At 41.8% G+C, this 26270-nt stretch overlaps 1 protein-coding gene across 3 annotated transcripts in view; it reads left to right on the top strand.

Annotated features, from left to right (window-relative positions):
* The window catches only part of PIP5K1B (phosphatidylinositol-4-phosphate 5-kinase type 1 beta), a 385124-nt gene extending 383778 nt beyond the window's left edge, over nt 1-1346 (top strand). For all 3 annotated transcript variants that reach the window (XM_057498597.1, XM_057498594.1, XM_057498595.1), the window contains one exon: nt 1141-1346. In XM_057498597.1, the coding sequence (XP_057354580.1) occupies nt 1141-1291 (151 nt within the window). In that variant the 3' untranslated portion in view covers nt 1292-1346. The remainder of the gene's footprint in view (nt 1-1140) is intronic.
* The last annotated feature ends 24924 nt before the right edge of the window (nt 1347-26270 follow it).

Below are 26270 nucleotides of genomic sequence, written 5' to 3'. Positions count from 1 at the left end.
CAAATCAAAACCACAATGAGATAACTCCTCACACTAGACAGAGTGGTCACTACACAAAAGAAGAAATAACAAGGGTTGTTTAGGACATGGAGAAAAGGGAACCCTCCTGCACTGTTGGTGGCAGTGTCAGTCAGTGCAGCCACTGTGGAAAGCAGTATGGAGGGTCTTCAATAAACTAAAAATAGAAATATCATACAACCCAGTAATTCCACTTACAGGAATTTACTCAAAGAAAACAAAATCGCTGATTCGAAAAGATATATGTACCCCTATGTTTATCTCCTCATTATAGCCAAGATATGGAAGCAACTTAAATATCCATCAATAGATGAGTGGATGAAGAAGATGTAGTACATATACACAATGGAATATTATTCAGCCATTAAAAAAAGGAAATCCTGCCATTTGCAACAACATGGATGGATCCAAAGGGTACTAAGTAAAGTAAGCCAGGTGGAGAAAGACAAATGCTATATTATATCACTTATTTGTGGAATATAAAAGCAAAACAAAATGATCAAAATAGCTGTAGATTCATAGACACTAAGAATGGACTGGTGGTTACCATGGGGGAGAGGATGAGATGGGTGGGTAGGAAGTATAAGGGGGATAAAGTGATGCAAAAATTCTCAATCATAATATAAGTTGGTCACGGGGATGGAAGTACAGCATGGAGAATATAGTCAATGATTCTGTAACATCTTCCTATGTTGACATAGTAACTGCACTAGTGGTGGTGAGGATTTATTAATTTGGGTAATTGTTGAACCACTGTGTGTATACTTAAAACCAATATAAGATTGCTTATCAATGATACTTCAATAAAAAAATAAAATAGCCAATGAGAACCACAACAAAATAAAACGGAAAAAAAAAAAAAAAAAAGATCAGAATGTGATACATGGAGACTCATCAATAGGGTCAAGGTGTTTTCAGGTCTTGAGAATTGTTATGATTTGTGCCAGAGGATAAGTTATGTAATTATTCCTAAATAAACTCTAAGACAAGAAGCCAAATATATGCCTCAGTAAGAATTACTTTCTAGAGCTTCACTCCAGTCAATTTCTTGGTGCAACATCTGTGGAATCAGTTTCTTATAAAGGCTGTCCTCACGGACTGTGTGTTTACTCTGTCTTGCAGTGGACCCAAGCGTTATGACTGGACAGGGAAAAACTGGGTGTACTCCCACGACGGTGTATCCCTCCACGAGCTGCTGGCTACAGAGCTGACTGAAGCCCTGAAAACCAAATTGGACTTATCCTCTCTGGCCTATTCTGGAAAAGGCACTTGATGACCAGCCCAATTCTGAAGACATTAAAAGCTGTAAAGCTAAGACCCAAGCTTCATTCTGCAGCTGAGTGTCTAGTTTTTTCTGTTCCTCCTGTTGAGGACAGTTGCATTGTATGTAACAGCTCTGTGAAAGGAATACATTGCCTCCTCCAACCCCCAAGTTCAGATTTTTAATTTCCAGAGTTTTTTGGATTGTCCCGTTTTCTTCCTCACATTGATATCCCTTATCTTAAATGATGTCCACATATTATACCTTTTTATATATCATTACAACACAAAAATAATACAAAGGAAAAATTGCAGGAAGAGAAATGAATTGATTTCCCTGTTCATTCTTTGAAGGACTTACTGCAAAAACTACATGAAGAGCAGCTTGCTGACCTCCCCATTCTCTCTCAAAATGAGACTCACTGAAGAGTAGCCTGTGAATGTTCCCACACCTCTTGAAAATGTAAACATTTCTAAGCCCTTTATATTGAAGTGTCAATGACAATTCGGAAATCCCCAACCCGAATCCCCAGTCTCCGTGCTTTCTGTCTGCTGGAGAGTGGCCTGCATGGAGTAACTCAGGGAGATGTGATGTCCATTCTAACATATATACAGATATATGTATAAAACACATTTAAGTATATGTGTGTGTAGTATTTGGAGGATTTAAGTAATTTAAGCATCAGTATAGAATTAGCTGCTGCAACACAGGCCTGAGAAATGCAAAAACTCTCCGAAAGACAAGAGGGACCAAAAAACACCTGTGTAAGTTCAATGAATATGTTAGGGGAGGCGTTGTGTATTTTCCTAAGTTCTTGTTCCCACCGCAACAAAGAATTGAAGGGCAGAGACACAGTAATGAAGCAGAGTAAAAGTTTTATTTAAAGTTACTTAAAGAGAGAATAAGTGCAGACGACCTCAGGGAGGAAATGCGCCCTGAGAGGTTTAAGCTTTATTTAAAGAGAGCAAGTGCACACTTGGAGAAAGGGGAGTGTGAGCCACCTCACACAAGAGGCGCGCTGAAAGGCTGAGATAAAGTTTTAAGGCTGCATGCACTTAGAAAGTGCTGGCGACCTCAGAGAGAGGAGCACACTGAAAGGCTGGGAAAGAGTTTTATTAAAGTTACACACTTAGAAAGTGCAGGTGACCTTAGAGAGAGGAGTACACTGAAAGGTTTAGGGTCTGGGGTTTTATAGGCAGTTGAAGATTTTCAGGAATGCAACACAGGGCCAGGTGTGGACCAGCCAAATTGTCCCAGAATGTTCATCTTTGTTAAGACATAAAGTTTCTTCTTTTTTTAACTTAACACAAGAAATATATACTGCTTTGATTCCTTTCCAGGATATCAGCTTCTGTCTGGAAGCATATCAATCAAGACTGTTGGCCTTGCCTCCAAGGTGGGCTGAGCCACTATCCATTTGATTAAAATTCAATCTTAGCTTTAAGATAGAATTCTCCCTAAATAAGCTGGGCCTTTTAGCAGATGCTAAAGTAAATCTTACAATGGTATGTACTAATTGATGCAGTGAAAACATAGGCTATGCTAAGATACTTTTCTTTATCCGGGAGTATTCAAACTTCTAGGCCAAGTTGCTCCTGGCCTTCTGAGCTTTCTATTTTTAACTGGTTAACTCTTTGAGTCCCTTTACTGGCCTTATTCTCTTTCCACCCCGCTGATGTCTGTTTTCCTGCCTAACAAATGTAGTATAATAAGCTAGGTAATGGAGCTGAGGAGGTGCTTCGTAAATTGTGAAGGGCCACATAAATCAAAAGGTATTCGTGTTAATGAAAAAGAACACTGTTACTACATACACATGGCTCAGTTCAACCTTGTCTTATTAAAGACTTATTACTGACAAGCCTATGCAAATATGTACCAAAGGTTTTTGCAGTGACCAAAACCACATTCCATTATGGGAAGTCTCTTTAACAATAGAACAATATAAACAAATGCTTAAATGAACATTTAAAATACTTCCTTTCTTCAAAATAAAATTATTTTTTGGTCCAGTGATCATTTTTAAGTGTGGTTAGTACCAGTGAGAAAATAAGTAAAAGTGTGTGTGTGTGTGTGTGTCTATATGTCTATCTCTTGCTTCTAATGAAGTTTCACTGTACCTCACTTCCTTAGAACTTGGATAAGTGGTGAATTCACTTGGGACACACAAAAAACGTCAGAGGTATGTAATTGGGCTGCCATAACAGGAAAATGGAAGTTAGGGAATCTGCTCTTAGTACTTTCCCTGTAAGGCTGGCCCTTTATATACAAAATTCTAACTGATTTAATTATTTGGTTTCTGAGGCCCTGAGACATTCCATTCAAGACAGAAAAATGCCTGCAAGCACAAAAACAAGAACCAGGGGGAGGAATAAAAATCTTGCCCTGGCAAGCAAACTGGAAAAGCCCCACAGTGTGGGGCCAGGAGCCCCCACACCTTGGACCCTGAGAGCATCAACACATTCATGCTATCATCCATGTTAAGGGTGACTTTCAGGAAAATATTGTAAATATTCACTGTAATATGTTAAAGGAGGCAAGAAAATGTGTAATAAAATTTCAGAAAACTTTCTGTTCAGCTTCCTTGGGGTATAGGCCATCAGCCACTAGAAAATAAAAGCTATCCACAATGATTTATTTATCTCCTTCTGAAGATAGAAAGCAACAGGGTATAGAAAAGAGAACCTGCAGTTTTTTAATCAAACCTCTAATGATTTAATCCAACTTGGTCACTGACTTGTGACACTAGCCTCAATTTTCTTGTCTGTGAAGTGAAGCTAGCTAACCTGTGGCATGTGGGCCCACATGCAGAGCACTCAGAACATGACAGATATTGTTACCCTATGTCCAGCATGATTTGATAATCAAACCCCCCCACTATTATTTATGACATCCTGTACTCAACCTTGAACTTAATCAAAATGGTCATTTTTGTTACAAGAGTTGTGGGTTCTGACTCCCTGGAACAATTTTTTTTTTTGGCCCCTACAATGCTTATATTTTACCTATTGCATAGCTTCTAAAAATAATTTGGCCAACTTTCAATTTTAAAGTTTGTATTAAATAATATGTTTACAATGTTTCTTAAGCTATACCTGCCCCCATATACTAATAAACCCCATTTCTACCTCTAAAGGAAGACCCATGTTCATCAAGTGTGAAGTTTGGTGCAGCCACAATGGAAAGCAGTATGAAGGTTCCTCAAAAAACTGAAACTAGAAATACCATAGGATGCAGTAATTCCTCTTTTAGGAATTTGCCCAAAGAAAACAAAATCCCTGATTCAAAAAGATAAATGCACCCCTGTGTTTATCACTGCACTGTTTGCAATAGCCAGGATATGGAAGCAACGTAAGTGTCCATCAATAGATGAATGGATAAAGATGTGCATATACACAATGGAATACTATTCAGCCATAAAAAGAAAAGAAATCCTGCCGTTTGCAACAACATGGATGGACCCAGGGAGTATTATGCTAAGTGAAATAAGCTAGGCAGAGAAGGAAAAAGACCATATGATTTCATTTATTTGTAGACTATAGAACAAAACAAAAGAAAATGAAAAAAGAGTAAGAAATCGACACTAAGAAGCTACTGGTGGTTACTATGGGAGATGGGTTGGGGTAGGTGGGTGAAATAGGTGAAGGGGATAGAGGGGCACAAAATCTCAATCATAATATAAATTAGTCACAGGCCCTGAAAGTACAACATAGGGAATATAGTCATTAGTTCTATAACATCTATGTTGACAGTACCTACAATAGTTGGTGTGAGCACTTAATAATGTGGATAACTGTGGAATCACTATGTTATATACTTGAAACCAATAGTGTATAAACTATACCTCAAAAAAAGATAAATAAATTTCAATTAAAAAATAAAAATAAAGTGTGAAGTTTGTGTGGATTGGCTATGCAAGGTTGCCAAGGAAAGCTGGCACCACACCTCCAAGGTACACAGTAAAAGCAGAGTAATTTTAGGTCCTGTCCAATTGAATTCTTGGCAAAAATTTGTCTTTTGCAAATGAAAACAGCTACATACTAGAAGGGGAAGGAGAGGCACAGGTATGAAATTTCATGTAAATTTACACTTCTATTCAAAACTATGACATCCTAAAGATCCCAATTACTAGCTCCTTTGAAATATACAAAACCTGTATCCTGATGTCTGCTACAGGAACAGAATCTTGAGCTTACACAATCCATTTTCTCTGCATATGTTATTTAAGATATAGAATGTTTCAATTCTCAAGAAACTGGGTATTGAGGGAACACACCCTAACATAATGAAGGCTCTAAATGGCAAGCCACAGCTAAAATCGTGTGGTCAATAGTGACACACAGAGCTTTCCCTTTAAAATCAGGAAAAAGACAAGGATGCCAAGTCCTGCCACTTTTATTCAATGTAGTATTAATCCTAGCCAGAGCAATTAGGTGGAGGGAAAGGAGGGAGAGGGGGAGGAAGGAAGAAGAAGGAAGCAGAGAAGAAATGCATCAAAATTGGAAAGGCAGAAGTAAAATTGTCCCTATCTGCAGATGACATGATATCATACATAGAAAACAGTGAAGACTACCAAAAAACATGTTAGAATAAATGATTTCAGGAAAGCTGCAGGATACAAAATCAGTATACAAAAATCAGTTGCATTTCTATATGCCAACAAAAACCTATCAGAAAAACAAATCAAGAAAACAATCCCATTTACAACAGTCTCAGAAAACCTAAATACTTAGACATAAATTTGACCAAGGAGGTGAAAAATCTGTACACTGAAAACTGTTAAGACATTGAGGAAAGAAACTGAAGAAGACATAAATAAATGGAAAGTTATTCTGGACTTAATTAATAATAAAATACCCATGCTACCCAAAGTGATCTACAGATACAATGCAGTCGCTATCAAAATTCCAGTGGCATGTTTTGCAGAAATAAAACAATGTTAAAAGTTGTATGGCACTGTGGAAAGCAGTATGGAGTTTCCTCAAAAAACTAAAAATAAAAACACCATTTGACCCAGTATTTCCACTCCTAAGATTTTATCTGCAGGAACAGAATCCATGATTCAAACAGATATATGCACCCTGTATTTATTGCCGCACTGTTTGCAAAAGCCAATATATGGAAGCAACATAAGTGTGCATCAATAGATGAATGGATAAAGAAGATGTGGTACATATACACAATGGATATTAGTTAGCCATAAAAAGAAAAGAAATCTTGCCATTTGCAACAACATGGATAGACCTAGAGGATATTATGTTCAATGAAATAAGCCACACGGAGAAGGACAAAGACCATATGATTTCACTTATTTGTGAAGTATAAAAACAAAGCAAAACAAGAAACAAAACAGTGTTAGATTCATAGACACTGAGAAGTGACTAGTGGTTACCAAGCTGGGAGGAGGAGAGGGACTGTTGAACCACTGTGATGTACATTTGATAATAAAAAAAAATAGAAAAATAAATCCATGCCCCCCAAAAAATTATATGGAAGAATAAAAGAACCTGAATAGCCCAAGCAATCTTGAGAAAGAACAAAGCAGGAGACATTATATTTTCCTATTTCAAATTATACTATAAAGCTTCAGTAATCAGATACTATGTACAAAACAGACACATAGATGAATTGGAACAGAATCAAGAACCCAGAAATGAACCCGCACATCATGGTCAATTAATTTGCAACACAGGAGCCAAAAATACACAATAGGAAAAGACAGTCGTATTTTCAACAAAAGGTGTTGGGAAAACTGGACAGCCACATGCAAATGAATGAAACTGGATTCGTATCTTACACCATACACAAAAATCAACTCAAAATGGACTGAAGACTTGAACTTAAGACCTGAAACCGTAATATTCCTAGAAGAAAACACAGGGGGTAAGCTACTTGACATTGGTCTTGGTAATGTTATTTTGGATTTGACACCAAAAGAGAAAGCAACAAAAGCCAAAACAGACACCTCATCCAACTAAAAAGTGTCTGCACAGCATGGGAAGCCATCAACAAAATGAAAAAGCAATATACAGAATAGAAGAAAATATCTGCAAAGCACACCAACAAGGAACTAATATCCAAAGTATATGAGGAACTCCTACAACTTAATAACAAAAAAATTAACAGCCCAATTTAAAAGTAGCAAATAACCTAACTGGACATTTTTCCAAAGGACATACAAGTAACCAACAGGTACATGAAAAGGTGCTCAACATCACTATTCATCAGGAAAATGCCACAATGAGATTATCACTTCACACCTGTTAGAATGGCTGTCATCAAAAAGATAAGAGATAAGAAGCTTTAGTAATGATGTGGAGGAAAGGGAACCCTTGTGCACTATTGATGGGAATGTAAACTGGTACAGCTACTATGGAAGACAGTATGGAGGTTGCTCAAAATTTTTAAATAAAATTACCATATCCAACAATCCACTTCTGGGTATATACAGATTCAAAGGAAATTAAACTATTATCTCAAAGAGATGTGCACTCTGTTCATTGCAGAATTATTCACAATAGCTAAGGTATGGAAACAACCTAAGCAGCTGTTGATGGATGAATGGATAAACAAACAAACAAATACACACACACACACACACATACACACACACACACGAATATTATTCAGCCTTTAAAAGAAGAAAATCCTGTCATTTGCAACAAACATGGATAAATCTGAAGGGCATTATGCAAGTGAAATAAACCAAAGACAAACACTGCATTGTAATGCTTTCATGTGAAATCTATAAATAAATGAATGCATTAATGAATTAAGTGGTTTTAAAGAAGAACTCAGAAACAGTAGAAAAGTGGTTGCCAGGGGAAATAGGGAAAGGTTGGTAAAAAAATACAAACTTTCAGTGATTAACAAAAAATGTTCCTATTCTTATAAAATAGAGACAATAAACCAGAACCGGAGAGTGTAAGCCAATAAACCAGAACAGATTAACTGAGCTGTTTACTGAAGTTTTGTTTAAACTGTTGAGGAAGACACCTGTATCCAGCAGAAAAATTGGCTCCCAAAGACTTTCTTCTACTCTGAAATGTCAGGCCCCTAGAAACTCCATCCAGGTATAAATACTAGTGCGAGATGGGCCTCTTACGTTTCTGTGATCTGTGGGAGCACTGGTAATGCTACATCTTGACATCAAAGTTTTTCACTCCCATTTCTGCCATGTTAAGTGGAAAAGGTGACTAAATTAAGTAGAAAAATAAGACAACATCATTTCCCAATTTTATATATTTCCTGTCCCTCTCTTCAGTGCTGAGATTTTTCCAAAAGAAAATGGCTTAAATAAAACTATAAGAGAAAGAAAACTTTAAAATCTCTAAGGTTCAAAAGTAATACAAACAGATGAATTTAGAGTCAGGGTGTAAGGCTGCCCAGTCTATGCACTGCACAACTCTAGGCATCAGTATTCACAGAAATTATAATAACCACAAGGTGTGGGAGCTGTGCAAACTGTTCAGAGCATATCCAACTGATCCTGCTGGAAATCCTCTAGCCAGGCCATCAGCAAGTCTCCTCACATGTTTCTCCAAACGTTGCTTGAATCTGCCCCCTCCTGTCCACTGCCAATTCAGATCTTCATCATTTCTCAGCTATGTTATTACAGAAGCTTTCTTGTTTCCACCTCCCTCCTTTTCTCTCAGCCCATCATCCACACTGCCTCCAGAGTGAACTTTCAAAAGTGCAAATATGATCACTGACCTTTGTAAAACCTTGGCAGGATCCAGTCAGAAAGGACCAAGTCCAAGTATCATAGCATGAAAAGTGAGCTTACCTACCCCGGCACTGACACTGCTTTCTCCCACCTCACTCACAGAACTTCAGCTACAATTCCAAATCCCCAGCTCCTAAAGGTGCTATGTGGTTTCATGTGGTTCTGAGACTTGGCCAGCAGTGAATCCATTTTTGTTCTTATTCTCCACTTTTCTGCCTGGGGTGTTCATTTTACCTGAAAAATGTTCTTGCCACCACCATGCTGCCCCTCTGCCACTTGGCCTCCACCTGGCCCCCTGGATTGTGCCATGACCTCACAGTGCCCTAGGTTTCTCCTTCCCAGCTTTGATGGCAGTGGGACTTAACTGGTCTAGAATGTGTTACCTCTGGTGGACTATACACACCAGGAAGATAGAACTGTGTCTCCAGCATCTGGCCCCGCTCCTTGCATACAGTAAGAGCCTTGTAAATGTCAGCTAAATGTGTTGCAATTATGAGTTAATAACAAAAAATTCTGAGATATCCTAAGATTAAGTGACATAAGGGCCAGAGAATTGGGGAGAGAGACAAGAGAAGGTTACTCAGTTAATAGCCGTGGGATAGAGCTAACCAGAAACTCCGCATTCCTAGGTGAAGTCACTTCAACAATTATCTAGAAGGTTCCCAGAACCACTACATCCCTCTTGGGCTTGAATAGTGCCTGACCATCATCAAGAACCAAGCCACAAGCCTTCTCTGTAGGCTAACCCCCTATCCCCAGACCTTCCCCACTTCACACTGGCCAACCTTTATCTGTAACCAGTGTGAATCCAAAGCATTTTCCTTCCTTGAGACCCTTAGACAAGTCTTTGTTTCTTGAGGCTGGTGGATAAGTTGTTTCTATGAACTGGCCTTGCTGCCAGTGAAGAAGCAACTTCCTGTCCCAGGACCTGGTCCTTCTTCTGGTTGTATCTGCAATGGCTCAAACCCTTTTATCTCCGAGAGCTCTGGGTCTCTAGACTAGTTTTTCATTTGTCAGAGTTGACCAGCAGCCCAAATAAATCCAAAATTATCCCAGCTCTGGAAGTGTTAAGAAATATAAATTTTGTAGAAAAATGGTTGGGGTTGGAAGGGTAGGTGTCAACGGAGTCTGTAGGGGAGGAAAAAAATATTTTCCCTATATTCAGATTGGCTGGCTGGAGCCCTGTAAATTGGGCAAGCAAAAGATGATCAAGAAGAGAAAAACAGAAGTTTATTAATGTGTGCATCATGAGTGGACACATGGAAGTACCCAGTGGTAAGTAACCCAGAGGAGTGATGGGAATTTGATCTTCTATCCATTTTAGGTTAAACAAAGGTAAAAAGGGTTGGGGTATCTGGACCAAGTGGCAGATTATGGGGAGGTGACCAGAAGTGTGGTAAACAAGGGCTGTTTAGTAAAATTTGTTATGCAAATTGAAGTGGCCCCCTCCACTGACAAGAGCTCTTTTTCTTGGTAATGGGGAGAGAGATACCACAATGGGAAATTTCCTTTATAAATGTAAATTTCCTTTATAGAAGGAAAATGTGTGTCCTGTTCTTAGTTTTTCCTGAGTCTGCTGATTTTCAAATAACCTTCAGAAATATATATGTATATTTTTTATGGAAGTATAGCTGATATGCAATATTGTATTGGTTTCAAGTAACAACACAACAGTTACGTGTATTATTGAATCCTCACCCCAACTAGTGTAGTTACTATCTGTCAACATAGAAGGTGTTACAGAACCATCGGCTATATTCTCTATGCTGCACTGCCAACCCTGTGATAAATTTATATTATGATAGAGATTTTTGTGCCCCTTTACCCCCCTCCCACTCCCTGCCCACCCACCCCAATCCCTCCCCCATGGTAACCACCCATCACTTCTCAGTGTCTGTGAGTCTACTGCTACTTTGTTCATTATGTTTTGTTTTGTTTTTATATTCCACAAATAAGTGTAATCATATGGTATTTGTCTTTCTCCACCTGGCTTATTTCACCAAGCATAATACCCTCTAGGTCCATTCATGTTGTTGCAAATGCAGGATTTCTCTTTTTTAATGGATGAATAATATCCCATTGTGTTTATATACCACTTCTTTATCCATTCATCTATTGATGGAACCTTAGGTTGCTTCCATAACTTGGCTATTGTAAATAATGGGATGATAAGCATAGGGGTGTATATATCTTTTCAAATCAAGCATTTTGTTTTCTCTGGGCAAATTCCTAGAAGTGAAATTACTGGGTTATATAGTATTCTATTTTTAGTTTTTTGAGGAACCTCCATACTGCCGCAGTGGCTGCACCAATTTATATTCCCACCAACAGTGTAGAAGGGTTCCCTTTTCTCCACATCCTCGCCAACACTTGTTATTTTTTGTCTTCTGTATAGTGGCCATTCTGACTAGTATGAGATGACATCTTATTGTCATTTTAATTTGCATTTCCCTGAGGATTAGTGATGTGGAATATCTTTTCATTTGCCTGTTGGCCGTCTGTATGTCTTCTTTGGAAAAATGTCTGTTCAAGTCCTCTGCCCATTTTTTTTATCAGGTTATTTGCTTTTTTGGTGTTGAGGCATGTGAGTTCTTTCTATATTTTGGATGTTAACCCCTTATCTGATGATAAGTAATTTCCAAATATATTCCCCCATACTGTAGGTTGCCTTTTTGTTCTGTTGATGATGCCTTTGCTGTGCGGAAAGTTTGATGTAGTCCCAAGAGGCATATTTGGGATGGCATATTCTGGTACCTTTCACTAGTAAGCCAAACATTAGAGATTTATAAAACTATAAAATTATGCCATTCTTCTCAGTAAATGTATTTTGTTTTGAAAATACAGTTGTTTATCATAAAATGTCATTAATAGTAACAGGTATTATTATTATTTCTAAATGAACTAGTAAATATTTTTTAATATTTCACAATTTTAATTTAAATATGGTTAAAAGGGATAGATGTAGTACACACCAAAAGCTCTTTGGAGTCCTCTAGAAATTTTTTTAATAGACTACTCTTAGAGAAGTTTTAAGATCACAGTTAAATTAAGCAGAAGTACATGATTTCCCATATGCCTCCTGCCTGAACATACACACAGCCTCCCCCATTATCAGTGTTTGTTACAACTGATGACTCTACACTGACATACCAAAATCACCTGACGTCCATAGTTTACACTGGGGCTCACTCTTGGTGATGTGCATTCTATGGTTTGGGAAAAATGTGTAATGACATGTACCCAATACTATAGTGAAGGAATTAGGACATGACAACTCAGAATATGCCCCTTTGTCACACTGATTATTTTGAATTGAAGTTGCTTGAAAAACAACAAGGGCAGGGAGAGGCTCTCTCTGAACTCCCCTTATCTGCAAAGAAGGCAAAAGAAACTCAGTTGTCATTAATCCCCTCCCTGGGAGTTTCATTTGCCAGGCAGGGTTGAGTCTTATCACAGCAGAGGACCAGGAGTCCACACCAAAGCCAGACAAACTTTGTCACAAAGTACAGTTGACCCCTGAACAACTAGGGGTTAGGTGTGCCACCCACCCCAACTTCCAGCACACGACCAAAAACCTGCATATAACTCTTGGCTCCCCAAAAACTTAACTACAAACAGCCTACTCTTGACCAGAAATCTTTATTGATGGAAGAAAAAGGCAGGCCATCACCAAATGTGCCACTTGGGCAGGCAGGTTGTGGCAGAGCTGAAAGCAATCATGTCCCCAAGACTCAGAAAGAAACTTGACCCCCTGCCACAACTACATAGAAAGAATTTAGATGGAGGACGTGCTCGAGGAGGAGAGCCATCACCTCAGCAGCTACATTATAGTGTAAACAGGGGTGGTAGACAGGGAGGGATGTGGCAAAATCTTAAAATTCCTCCCTATGTCCCCGTGTTTCTGTGTGGCCCAGCAAGCACTGGTTACCAAATACTTATTCTTCTATTTTCTGTGAATTGCTTCCCTTTCCCTTTGAAGCCTCAGACCCCCACCCCTTTCTTCTTAGTTCAGGGTGATACATATACTTCATTGTCCCCCAGTGTCTTTAGACTCTATGTCTATAGATTTCCCATAGGTCCCTAATTAAACTGCTTTTTTTCCTCAGGTTGGTCTCTCTCATGTCAGTTTCATTCCTAGACCAGCTAGAGCAACCTCGAGGGCTAGAGGAAAATTCTTCCTCCCCAACACTGATAATCTGCACAGTTGATTAGCACATATTTTGTATGATATATGTATTACATACTATATCCTTACAATAAAGTAAGCTAAAGAAAAGAAACGTTTTTTTCAAATTGTCCCAAATCTCCAAAAGATTTTTCAATATATTTATTGAAAAAAAATGTTCCTGTAAGTGGACCCACGCGGTTCAGCCTGTGTCGTTCAAGGGCCAGCCGTACAGTGTTTACCATCTATTCTCCTTCAGGGCCCATTCATCCTTTCTAAAAATTATTTGCCGTTCCTTCAGTGGCATACATGCCTGCCTCTTCCTCTCCGATGAAGATGTTACATACATTCTCAAATCACACTACTTCTCTGGGTATTCACTTTTTTCCTGTGATGCCCCCTTGCACATATTAAACATTTATAACATGTGTATACCCTTTCTCCCATTAATCTGCCTGTTGTCAGTTTGATACCTGCAGCTATCAGACCTCGAAGGGAGAGGGAAAGTCTTCCCTCCCCTAAAGCAGCATCATGCAGAGCAGTTCCACTGCCCTCAAAGCCTCTGTGCTCTGTGCCTATAGCTTTTAAGAGTGTAAGGGGTTCTGAGATATTTTTTTTTCCTTAAGTGTGGGAACACTGTGCTAGTCTATCCTACTAAGCATCCTGCAATCCAATCCCAGTTTTCCAATTTCTAGAACGGGCATGAGGCTTCAATTCTAGCCCCTCCAGGGCCCTCAGAGCATCGTCTGCTGTCTTCTCCCTACTTGGGCTTCCTGTCTTTTCTTCCCCTTGTAAGAGAACTTTGGTCCTTTCATTCAAATTTGTCCATCACCTGCAGGGTCCTGCTTCTTCCCGATCTGGTCGCCAGCCTTTGAAACCCAAAGGGACCTATCAGTGTGGCACTGGGGATGGAGCAGGAAAGAGAGAAGAGCCTCGTTACTGGTACACCCTTATCGCGAGCAATCCACAAGGTAAAGGGACCTTTCCAACGACAAGACTCCTTCCTACTAACCAGGCGTGGTTAGCACAACCACACCTCCAACCCTGGGAGGAAGGAGGGAGCAGGAAAATGAACCGTGCTTTCTGCTGCGGGTTGGAGCATCTGCATGGGTAGAAGGCTCTGCCCTGCTCTCTGCCTTGGCACCGCTTCCAGTGAGGACTTCCTGCCTCGGCAAGCCCGTGGTCCTAAAAGCAGGAGCAGCCCTAGTGGGTGGGGTCTTTGGGGGTTTTAGAAAAAACTAACCAGGGGAAAGTTAAGACTGCAAGACGCCTTCAAACATCACAGTAAACACCTTTCCAGACACTCACTGGAATGTAAGTGGGACTCGGCTCCCACCCTTCACAACACCCATCATCCTTATGGTTCGTGACCACTGGGTGACTCAGGAGACAAACTCTATCTTCTGGTCCAGCTGCTTTTCCCTCCCTCAGGGGTTTTCACCAATGGTTAAGAAAGTTTTGGCCAGACTACCCTATGCCCAAAGGTGAAACGAGCAAGCCATACGAAAGGTTAGTGCACAAGACTCTTATGGAAAATGAGTTTACCAGGGCAACCCCTGGACATATGCTAGGGCACAGCAGATATCTGCATCTCTGACCAATTCCCCAGGAGAACTCGTATGGGTACTAGATTCTGAGCCTTCAGCTGGAGGGAAGTCAGGGGCCTTGGAGAGGCTAAAAGGGCTTATTTGGAAAACCAGAGAATAGAGAAGATTCCAAAAAGGAGGAGAATCCACACCTTTTCTTTCTTCCTGCTAGGAGAGGAGCATAGACAGGGCAAATATTTCCTGGAGCCAGTAGCCACCTCTGGTGGAAGGAGGTGGTCAGGGCAGGGACCGGAGCAGGAAGTTGGAATAGATGTTACCAGTATCTCCTGTTTCTCCTGTCATCCCCTCATCGCTTCTCCCAGACTGGCACTGGGAACCAAGACAAACAGGAGAGGGTGGCAGCCTGGGCAGGTGTACATTTCCGTTGCCCAGCTCTAGGGGTGGTATGTCAATGACAAGGAGGCTAAAAGAAAAGGAATCCCCAGGGAAGCCTGAAAAGGAGGGGAGATGCCCAGGGACTCCGGGAAGCAAGGTCAGTACTGGAAAGGTGGGAGACTCCCCATACGAAGCATTCATGACTGCATCTGGCTGCAGTCCGATAAATACATTCTTTTCTAAGACTGGATACATGTGTTTAGAAGACAGGCCAATAATGTCAAATAAAACTAATAATCATGAGTGTCAGTAGTGTTGAAATATTTCTGGCACCCTGACCTGAGTTGCCTAATGCCCAGAGAAGGAAAATAACAGTGTTTAGTGGCCATAAATTATAGGATCTGTGCATGTAGCTATCGAGATGATGAACTAGGGCCTGTGAATTGGTTTTGTTTTGGTCTTTCTAATTAGAGGTTTGTTTTGTTGTGTGTGTGTGTTTATTTCAGACCTTTTTTTCTTTTTGCCTCTAGCTCCTCCTGATTAAAAAAAAAAGTACAAGGTAGAAAGTGACAGACACCCTGAATTTGTGTTTGTGTTTTTAAAAAATGGGCTTAGTAATTTTTATGAAACAAGGAAACTGTTAAGGACAGTGTTTAGCCTTTATTTAATTATTCATTTATTCACCTGCCTTGTTGATTGCCTATTTGACAAGCCACCTGCTAGGATAGAAGGTAAACAAATGCATTCCCTCCCTGCAAGGAAGTCATGGTCTTATGGAAGACACAGAAAAATAAACAGATAAAATGCATTGTGAAGAATTATGATCATTGTGAAAAGTGTGTGTACTGAAGGCATAGAAGACCGCCTTGTATGTATAGAGCATGTATAAAACCACTTTTTAACTTATAAAAGGTAATAAGCTGTACAGTGTTTCACATCTTGAGTTTGGCTGTTTTCTTTTTTTACTGTCCAATATACCCTGGAGACCATTCTACCTATACTGTTGTGCATTTTAAATAGATCCTCTGGCCATAAGCAAGCAGTAGATAGGAAGGACTGGGACAGAGGTGATGGAACCAAGGAGCAGAGTTAGAAGGCAGGGGCTGCTGCAGCATTTTCATGGGTTGGTGCCTGGATGGGAATGGGAGGCATCTGGGCTAGTGCTCAGTATACTGGAAATTTCACTCACCCTCTTGCATTTCTCTAGTTTCTCTAGTGGAACAGAAAAGTGGTGTTAGACTAGGGCAAAACCCAGAAGCTCTTTCATTTGTGCCACAGATATGATGGGCTAAATGCTGTGCTAGGGTTCAGCAAATCACTGCTGATTTTCCACTAATTATTGTGACAAATGCAATTTATTGTAAGTCTTAAAAACTAGGTGTGCCAGTCCACAGGAGGATGTTAGTTATCTCTACTTGTGTTATGTAATTCTTAGGAAAGAATTTTTAGGACCTTAAGCATTGTCATGTCCTGTATTTCCCACCTTGTGTTCCTTTCCACTCTAAGATTCTATAATTCTATGAATCCATTTGGGAACAATTTTGATGTGAACAAACAAAACCATTGACTTGGAAGAGTATAAAATTTTGGATAAGGACAGCCTTTTCTCTGAAAAGGATAACTTTCTAGATCCTTACCTCTGCCAGTATCTGCTATGCAATCTCATCAGTTTGATGAAGAGCTGTAAGAGTGGCTTTAGGTAACCTAAGCTGGGTTCACATGCAGATAAAACATAGCGGGGCTGGGGGAGACCTGGGCAGAGTGGCATGCTGGTAAATAATGAGCAGGTAGTTCTCCAAGAGGCCAATGCCCTGATTTATAGCATTTGCCAGTTTCTGTGATATAGGTACTCTGCCCATGGCTGATTGGGTAATCACTTTGTTCCAATTTGTCTAAAATTTTCCCAGTTTTACCACTGAAAGTCCTGAGTCCCAGGAAACCCTTCATTTCCCAGGAAACAGGATGGTTGATCTCCTGCATGGCTGATTTCAAGCTCCCAACATGACAACCCTTGTGAGGAACCACCTTCTGCACAGCTGGGGAGTTCTTGGCCCATTGGAGCGATGCTGGTGTGACCGCATTGTTGTTCATACCATCTCTCAGTTTACCACCAACCCCAACCCTGTGTTGGTTTCCTGGAGCTACCTTAACAAATTTCCACAAACTGGGTGACTTTAAACACAGAAATGTATTGTGTCATGGTTCTGGAGGCCAGAAGTCCAAAACCAAGATGTGGGCAAGACTGTGGCCTTTGAGGGCTCTAGGGGGAGAATCTATTCCATGCCTTTCTCTTAGCTTCTGGCATCAGTCCTTGGCTTGCAGCTGCATAACTCAGTCTTCCCCTCCATGGCCACATGGCATTCTCCCTTTAGGTCTCTTCATCTTTGTATAGCATCTTCTTCTAAAGGCACTAGTCATAGTGAATTAGGTGCCTACCCTGCTATTCCAAGATGATCTCATCTTAGTGTAGCTAATTACCCCTGCAACAACCCATTCCCCAAATAAGCACAAATTTTGAAGTACTAAGGGTTAGGACTCCAACATTATTTGGGGTGGGGCAGGGGAGGGCACAAGTAAAATCCACCAATATCTGATAACCCTAATTACTAATTACAGAGTCTTAAGTCAATGTTTTAGAAATACAGATGGTGTAAAACTTCAATCTGTTTAAAGCATTTTGCCAGATATATGTATAATTGAAGCAATAAATAAGTAGATAAATAAAAATTTTGCCAATTGCAGAATCCTAATTCAATGTAAAAAATGTTTTATTAGATTTATTTCTGAGTGGTGAGAATTGGGATGCATTTTCACTTTCTTGTACTTTGCTGTATTGCTTGGTTTTCTCAAATAGTCATATCATTTTTACATGTTGACAACTAATAATGGATCTAGATTATCAAAGAAATGAAGAGAAGCAGGTTATTCCATTTGCACTGAGAAGATGGTCCCTGGGGGCCGAGCTGATGGGACACAATGGGACATGTGTGAAACGAGGTGCAACACAACCAGAGAAATCATGGTGGGGCCAGGCACAGGAAGGGAGAGCAAGCTCTGAAGGGGAATTTAAAGATTCTCCCCACCATCATCTTCCCAAGTGAAATCCACATGTTCTGCGGGAGTGAAATAATTCTGTGGCCAAGGAAATCGTGGATGTACATACAGCACTTATTTCCTCTTGAAAGCTTACATGTGAAAAGTCCTGTGTACAGAATGTCCCAGACATCTGAGTGTAGAGTCCTTTTGGGGAGCACCTATTGCATCTACCAGGAACGATGGTTTACTCTGCTCTGGTCACCTCACCCATTTTATAGACAAGAAAATTGAGGCCCAGATAAGTAAACTGAGGTCACACACTAGTCAGAAGCAAAGCTGGGATTAAAAACCCAGGCCTCCTGCTCTCCTGTCATTGATTTGTCTCCATACCTGCTGTTGCCTGCATTTCTTCCTGCTCACAGTTGATGAAGCTCTGTTGCGTTTGCTGGGGAAGAGAAAGACTAGCAGGAGATCATAGGATTTAGGAAAGACAGAGTTAAGCTATCATTAGAGCAACACAAGTATATTTGTTTGGGACAGTTATTGGGTTTGGGGTTTGCTTTGTTTGCTATGATAATTCCCAAGTAACTTAGATTTTTGAAAAAAAGTTGCTCTCTTAGTTGCTCCTTCATAGTCCAGAAATCAGCCAAGTTTTGTGAATGAGAAACTGCAGCCTGTACTTTATCAGCATCTAATCTTCCAGGGGCCCCTGCAGGACTCTCCCAGGAGACAAATGTCCATAGCAACATGGCCCAGACAGTGGGTCAACACTGATTCCACCCTCTGCACTGACTCAAAGCCAGATGGACAAAGCTCTGCCTTCTCAGTTAGGGTTAGGGCTCAGTGTAGGGGAAGGATAGGGTTACACTCACAGTAAGAGTTTGGAGTTAATATTAGGGTTAGCATTAGTTTTAGGTTTAGGCATATAGTTAGGTGTTGGTGAAGGTGAGGGTGAGGGCGAGAGGTTTGGTAAGTGGCCAGGGTTAGGATTAGGTTTAGGGTTCAGTGCAGGGTGAGGATAGGGTTACAGTCACAGATAGGGATCAGGGTTAATATTATAATTACCGTTAGGTTTAGCTTTAGGCTTGTGGTTAGGTGTGGGTGAAGGGGAGGGGGAGGGGTAGTGTTCATGGTAAGGTTAGGGTAAGGGGTAGGTTTAATGTTCATTGCAGGGTGAGTTTAGGATTATGGAAGAAGTTAGGGTTTGGATTTAATGTTAGGGTATTAGCTTCAGCTTTTGGCTTATGGTTAGGTGTGGGTGATGGTGAGGGGTTAGAGTAAGTGGCCAGGGTTAGGGTTAGGGTTAAGTTTAGGGTCCAGTGTAGAGTTAGGATAAGGTTACAGTCAAAGTTAGAGTTTGGAGTTAAAGGTAGGTTTAGTGATAGGCTGAGGCTTAGGCTTATGGTTAGGTGTGGGTGAAGGTGAGGTTGAGGGTAAGGGGGTAGAGCAAGTGGCCAGGGTTGGGGTTGGGTTTAGGGTTCAGTGTAAGGTTATGATAGAGTTATAGTCAGAGTCAGTGTTCAAAAATTATCTTAGCATTAGCACATTATGTTTAGGTTTAGACTTGCAGTTAGGTGTGGGTGAAGGAGATGGTGAGGATGAGGCATTAGGGTGGGTGGCCATGTTTATGGTTAGGTTTCAGAATAGGGTTCAGTGTAGAGTACTATTGGGGTTACAATTACAGTTAGGGTTTGTTTTAATGTTAAGATTAGGGCGAGATTTAGGTTGAGAGAGTGAGGTCTGGGTGAAGATAAGGGTGAGGTTGAGGAAGTGGGTTGTGGGTCATGTTAGGGTTAGTATTAGGTGTCTTGCTAGGTTTAGAATAAAGTTATGGTGTTGGTTAGAGTTAGAACTTGTGTTTAGGCTGAAGGTTAGTGTCACAGATTCTGGGTTACAGTTTCGTGTGAGTGAGGGTAAGGGTGAGGGTTAGCTGTTCGTCTCAGGTTAGGGTTGTGGGTTAGGTTTAGTGTTTGGTATAGGTTGAGTGTATAGTTATGGTTAGAGTTAGGTTAGGGTTCAGTATTAGGATTGGGGTTAGGTTTAGGTTTAGTATTACAGATAGGTGTGGGTAAAAGTGAGGGTGACACTGAAGGGTTACAGTAAGTGGCCAGGGTTAGGTTTAGGTTTAAGGTTCAGCATAGATTGAGGTTAGGGTTGCAGTTCAAGTTTGGGATCGGGATGAATGTTTGGGTTAGCATTAGACTTGGGTTTATGCATATGGTTAGATGTGGGTAAAGGTGAGTGTGAGCGGTTTTGTTGAGGTGCATGGGAGAACGTTAGCTGTAGGATTAGGGTACTTTGTATCGCATTCGCTCCTTGTGGCGGTGACGACAGCGATACGCACACAGACCTGGTTCACTTCAGTTCTTTATTGTTGCTCGGAAGGTCGGGAGAAGGTGAGTGACAAGAAGCAACAGCCGGAGAGAGCGAGTGAGAGGAAGAATGAGAGGAGAGAGACTCTCTTTCTCTTTCCTGCTTATGCCTTATATAAAGGAAGCTGGCCTATGGTGATCAAGATCATGCGTGACCTTTAAGCTGATTGGTAGCATGCCTTCTGCATGAGTTGAGCACGAGCGCGGAAGCATGGGGCAAGCCTATAGGAGCAACTTCCTTATGCTAATGCCACCAAACCAGGAAGGGTGGCGCCCAGGAAGCTGGCGCCATCTTAGGGCGTTGGTCAGCTACAGTGGAAGGGCGGTGTTCAGCCATAGTGGGACTCAGCCTCGGCCGTAGGCCGGCCCCTACATCTCCCCCTTTTTTGTTTTTTAACACAATGAGGCTCAGGGACCATGCCTGTCTTAGGTTGTCAGGGAGGCGCAGCATCCTTACCCGTCATAGGGCAACAGACAGCTAAGGTCTGCGCCCTGTCTTAGGTTGGTATGCGTACCTCCTGATCTTACCCGTCTTTGACTACTGGTCCAACATATTGAGCCACACCCTAGAGGAGATGCCTTCCTCTACAGCTGCCATGGCCTGCACCAGAGCCTTCCGCACTTCCCGATGTTGCCGTTGCATGGAACAGACTTTTCTCCCAAGTAGGAGAAGACCTACAAGGAGTAATATACCCATAACACCCATGCCTGACCAGGCTTTGGTGGCATTTAGCACGGCTTCAGCAAACTGAGCTACAGACAGCACCTCTACCTTTTGGGAACTAACATTCAATATTTCTAGCCATAGCTGAGTGGTGAGCACGTCAAACTCACTGGACCAATTGGTGGATAACATCTTGCCTAATTTCCTGGACAGATTGGCAGCTTTAGAGAGGTTATGAAAAGGAATGCCAGTAACACATAGAGCTGTCAAAGGGCAGATATGGGAGATTAAGTGTACTATTGGTAGAGAAAAAGGCGGGAAAGGTATGTGCAGTTTCAGTCACCAGGAGTGGTAGAGGCCAAGCCTTCACCAGACCCCATAGTTCTCTGGGTTCTGCTATCGCCTGCTCAAGGATCAGTAGCAGGATCAGCATCAGTGGGGTCGGCATCTCGCACTTCCGGTTCTGGTCTTGCCACTCTCCGTGTCAGGCGTTCAGGCACCCAGATGGGATTGTTTCGGTCCTGTGGGAAAACACAAACAGAGCCTCGGTTCCAGATTAACACTGGATCCGGGCCTTTCCATGATCCTTCCAATACATCTTTCCACATAACTGCGGGCATGTCTTTAGGCCTGGAACGGCGATTATGCCGCTCTGCTGCACTGTGGCCATCTTTGTCCAATGTCAAAAAATTTAAAATGAATAATATGATATTAAGTTTGTCTCTGGGGGATCTGAAGTCTGCCCCTATTCCCCCTTTTTGTTTATAGAGAGCATTTTTAAGGGTCAGGTTGGTGCGCTCTACCACGCCTTGCCCTTGAGGGTTGTAGGGAATACCTGTGGTATAGGTGATATCTATTACTCTTAAAAATATAAGAAAGGATTGGGATGTATATGCTGGTCTATTATCAGTTTTTACATGCTTGGGCTTTCCCCAGGCCAAAAACACCTGAAGGCAGTGAGTTATGACATCTCTAGTTTTTTCCCCTGTATGGCAAGAGGCAAAAATGATGCCTTAGCAGGTGTCAACAGACACATGAATATATTTCATCTTGCCAAACTCTGGAATATGAGTGACATCTATTTGCCAAATGTGATTGGGTAGTAGTCCCTTTGGATTGACTCCCTCTGAAACGGTGGGTAAGAGTGTAACACACTATTTACAACTTACTACTATGGCTCTAGCTTGGTCTCTAGTAATATTATATTTTAAGCGAAGGGTGTTTGAATTCACATGAAATTGTGTGGCTTGTTCTACATGGTCAAATATCACTGAGATGTTAGACTCACGGGTCAGGGCATCGGCACGTCTGTTTCCCTCAGCAATGGGTCCTGGGAGGGAAGTGTGGGCTCTTACATGTCCAATAAAGAAAGGTGTTGATCGATCCCAGATCAGTTGTTGTAGCTTTCTAAAAATACTGGCAACAGGGGAAGACTGGCTAATATAACTTACATTCTCTAAGATGGACACAGCATTCACTACATACTGACTATCTGCTAAAAGGTTAAAAGGTTCCTGTGAGAAAAGTGTAAAGGCTTGTGCTACAGCCAACAGCTCTGGTTGTTGGGCTGAAGTGGTTGGAAAACTGAATGTCCAAGATTGGTCACCAGTGACCACAGTCCCAATGCCATTCTTTGACCTATCAGTGAACACCACCTTAGCCTTGGGTATGGGATTACATCTTGTGTTTTTAGGAAAGATGACGGGATTAGAGAGGCAGAACTGTAGCTAAGGATGTTTTGGGTAGTGGTTGTCAAAGGAAGCATTGGTGATGGTGTAAGCAACAGCCCATGCATCACAGCATGCAGTAAGACATTCAATCTGCTCAGCAGTATAAGGTGTTATTATTATGTTTGGGGGAATCTCAAATGTTTTTATAGCTGTCTTGATTCTCTTGATGATCAAATCAGCTATACTCTGAGGATACCAACTTAATGTTTTTCTTGGAGAGTGGGCCAGATATACTCAGAGAATTGGCCCTTCCTGCCAAAGTACCTCTGTTGGGCTATTATTACTGGGTATCACTATAAGGAATAGCAATTTGCCATAGTCTATTCTATCTACCTGGGAAAGCTGCAAGCAGGATTGGACTAGGCTCGAGGCTTCTTTGGCTTGCTTACTGAGAGAGCGCGGAGATGATAAATCAGAATCGCCCTGATTTAATGGACTGAGCTCTTCATCTGTAAGCTTTAGGAATGGCCTTACCCAATTTATATCTCCAAGGAGTTTTTGAAAATCATTGAGGGTGCTTAGATGATCTGTTCTTATGATCACTTTTAATGGTCTAACAATAGTATCTTCCAATTTTATTCCTAAATACTGTTTGGTACAAGTTACCTGTACCTTTTCTGGTGCTAGTTCTAAGCCCCATTGTTTAAAATGTTCTTGCAAGAAGCAGAGGCCTTCTTCTACTACACTGTTCCTTTCATGACATAAGAGAATATCATCCATATAATGATAGATAATCACTTCAGGGAACCTTTTTCTAACTTCTGCCAGGGCCTTATGTACAAACAATTGGCACATAGTAGGGCTATTCGCCATGCCTTGTGGCAACACTTTCCATTCATACCGCTCATCTGGGTGACCACGATTGACGGCTGGTACCGTGAAGGTGAAACTTTTACAATCCTCAGGATGAAGAGGGATGGAAAAGAAACAATCTTTGATATCTATTACAATGGTCTTCCAATCTTTTGGCAGGGCCATAGGCAATGGTAAACTTAATTGTACTGATCTCATGAGAATCATCTGTTTATTTACAGCTCTTAGATCATGCAGCAATCTCCATTTTCTTGATTTCTTTCTTATGACAAATATGGGTGTATTCCATGGGGAAGTAGAACTTTGAAGATGCCCTGCGGCAATTTGCTCTTGCACTAATGTGTGGGCTGCTTCCCTTTTCTCTTTAGTAAGGGGCCACTGAGGAACCCACACGGGCTCCTCTGATTGACATTGTATTTTTAGTTCTTGTCTGTCCTCAATGGCCCCGAGGAAAAACTCAGTCCTGGGCCTCCAATCCTACTGGGTACCACTCCTGAGAGCGGGATGGGTGTCTCTCTGCCAGTCAAGTTTTTTCTTATGCCTCCGGTCTCTGTATGGCCCTGCTTCCTCATAATGGACTTTGCCTGATTACTATAGAAGGTTTCTGTTGTTAGTTTAAGATTCATCTGGGTCAGTATGTCTCTTCCCCAGAGAGACACCGGTATGCTCAGCACATAAGGTTGAACTACTCCCTCATGCCCTTCCGGATCTTTCTAGGGGAGTGTGGCAGCACTACATAATGGGGCTTGAGCTATGCCCAGCCCTCTTAGAGTCTGAGCAGCTCGGTTTAGAGGCCAATCTTTAGGCCACTCAGCTTCCCTTATAATGCTGTGATCTGCCCCTGTGTCTAATAGTCCTAAGAAGTTCCTATCTCTAATCTTCAGGACAAGCATAGGCCTGTCTCCCAGCTCCATTGTGAAACAGGTCAGAGGGGCCCCAGATGATCCAAATCCTGATTGACCTCTTTTCATGTTTTTATATCCATATTGTCTATGCTTACTAGGAAGCATAAGAATTTGAGCAATGCGGTCTCCAGAATTGATGGCTGTAACGCCTCTTGGGGAGGAGACCATAATCTTTACTACTCCCTCATAATATGGGTCAATAACTCCTGGGTGTACTATCAATCCTGCTTTGGTTGTGGAACTCCGGCCCAATAGGAGTCCCACTGTATCCTTAGGTAATGGACCTTTAAAATCTGACTCTACTAACTGGACCCCCATCTCGGGTGTCAATACGAGTCTGGTGGTGGCACGGATGTCCACTCGTGCGCTCCCTGCGGTGGCTCTCCTTGGTTCTTCAACTCTAAGCTGGATCCTTGATCTGTCAGATGAAAATGTGTCCTGGGAATTTGTTGGATCACCCCATACATTTGAGGGCCCTGAGGTGGGGGGCCCGGCCTCCCGTTTTTTGCCTGCTGCGGGGGTAGTGGGCGTCCCTCCACATCTACTACTGATCTGCACTCTCTTGCCCAATGGTTTCCTTTTCTACATCTGGGACATAATCTCGGTTGTGGTTTGATGTTGGTCACACTGGCTCTTCCTCTGCCTAATTTTGGGCAATCTCGCTTTAAATGACCCATCTGCTTGCAATGGAAGCATGCCCTGGGAGGGGTACTCCTGCTACGCGCCTGTTGCAGTCCCTGAGTTATGGCTGTGGCTATCACTTGTCCTTGCACTACACTATCATTGATGTCTCGGCAAACTTTGAGGTACACATTTAAATCTTTATTTTTCCAAGGCCTGATAGCTTCTTTACACCATTTATTTGCTTGCTCATAGGCCAACTGTTTTACTAGGGGCATGGCTGTGTCAGCATCTCCAAATATACGGCCTGCGGTTTGGATCAGTCTCGCCAAGAAATCTGCGTAAGGCTCATTTGATCCTTGGAGTACTCTGGATAGTTGACCCTGTAAATCACCAGAGCCCTGGAGTGTTTTACAGGCCTTGACAGCTGCTGTAGCTATTTGCATATACACTGCAGGCGGGTAATTTATCTGATTATGCTGTCCTAAGTAAGGTCTTGTGCCCATCAGCATCTCTAGGTTCCACTGATTGTTCCCTGCGGCAGCGTTGCGCCGGGCAGTGTCTTGTGAAAGCTCTGCCCACGCAGTTTTGAATATCAGGTACTGACCTCCAGTAAGGCATGCTCTGGCTACATTAGCCCAATCATCTGGTGTTAGATTCTGAGTGGCTAATGACTCCACTATGGCCACAGTGAACGCTGCTTGCACTCCATAGGTGGTGGCAGCTTCCTTTAGGCTTTTTACAAGCTTAAAATCTAGGGCTTGATGGTATCTTTGCTGGGTGTTTGGATCTTCTATTACTGGGAAGGCTGCATTCCCCTCCATGGTTAGCCATTCCCTCCATCTATTCTTGCCCAATTGTTCTTGGCACCCCTGGCCACCACAACATGAGTAACTCTGGTAAGGGGGTGGCTCTGCTCTATAGGTTGGAGAGCAAAATGGATGATTTGGGGCAGGTGGCACAATCTCTTCTACCTTACTGCTCTTATTGGGGAGAGGGGCCAAACTAGTCTCTCCTTCCTCTCTGCTTATTCTCAGTTG

This window comes from Manis pentadactyla, chromosome 3 (assembly GCF_030020395.1).
Source record: "Manis pentadactyla isolate mManPen7 chromosome 3, mManPen7.hap1, whole genome shotgun sequence".
NCBI classification, from domain to species: domain Eukaryota; kingdom Metazoa; phylum Chordata; class Mammalia; order Pholidota; family Manidae; genus Manis; species Manis pentadactyla.
The sequence above is the reverse complement of the archived record's forward strand: the minus strand, read 5'-3'. Positions and strand labels throughout refer to the sequence as shown.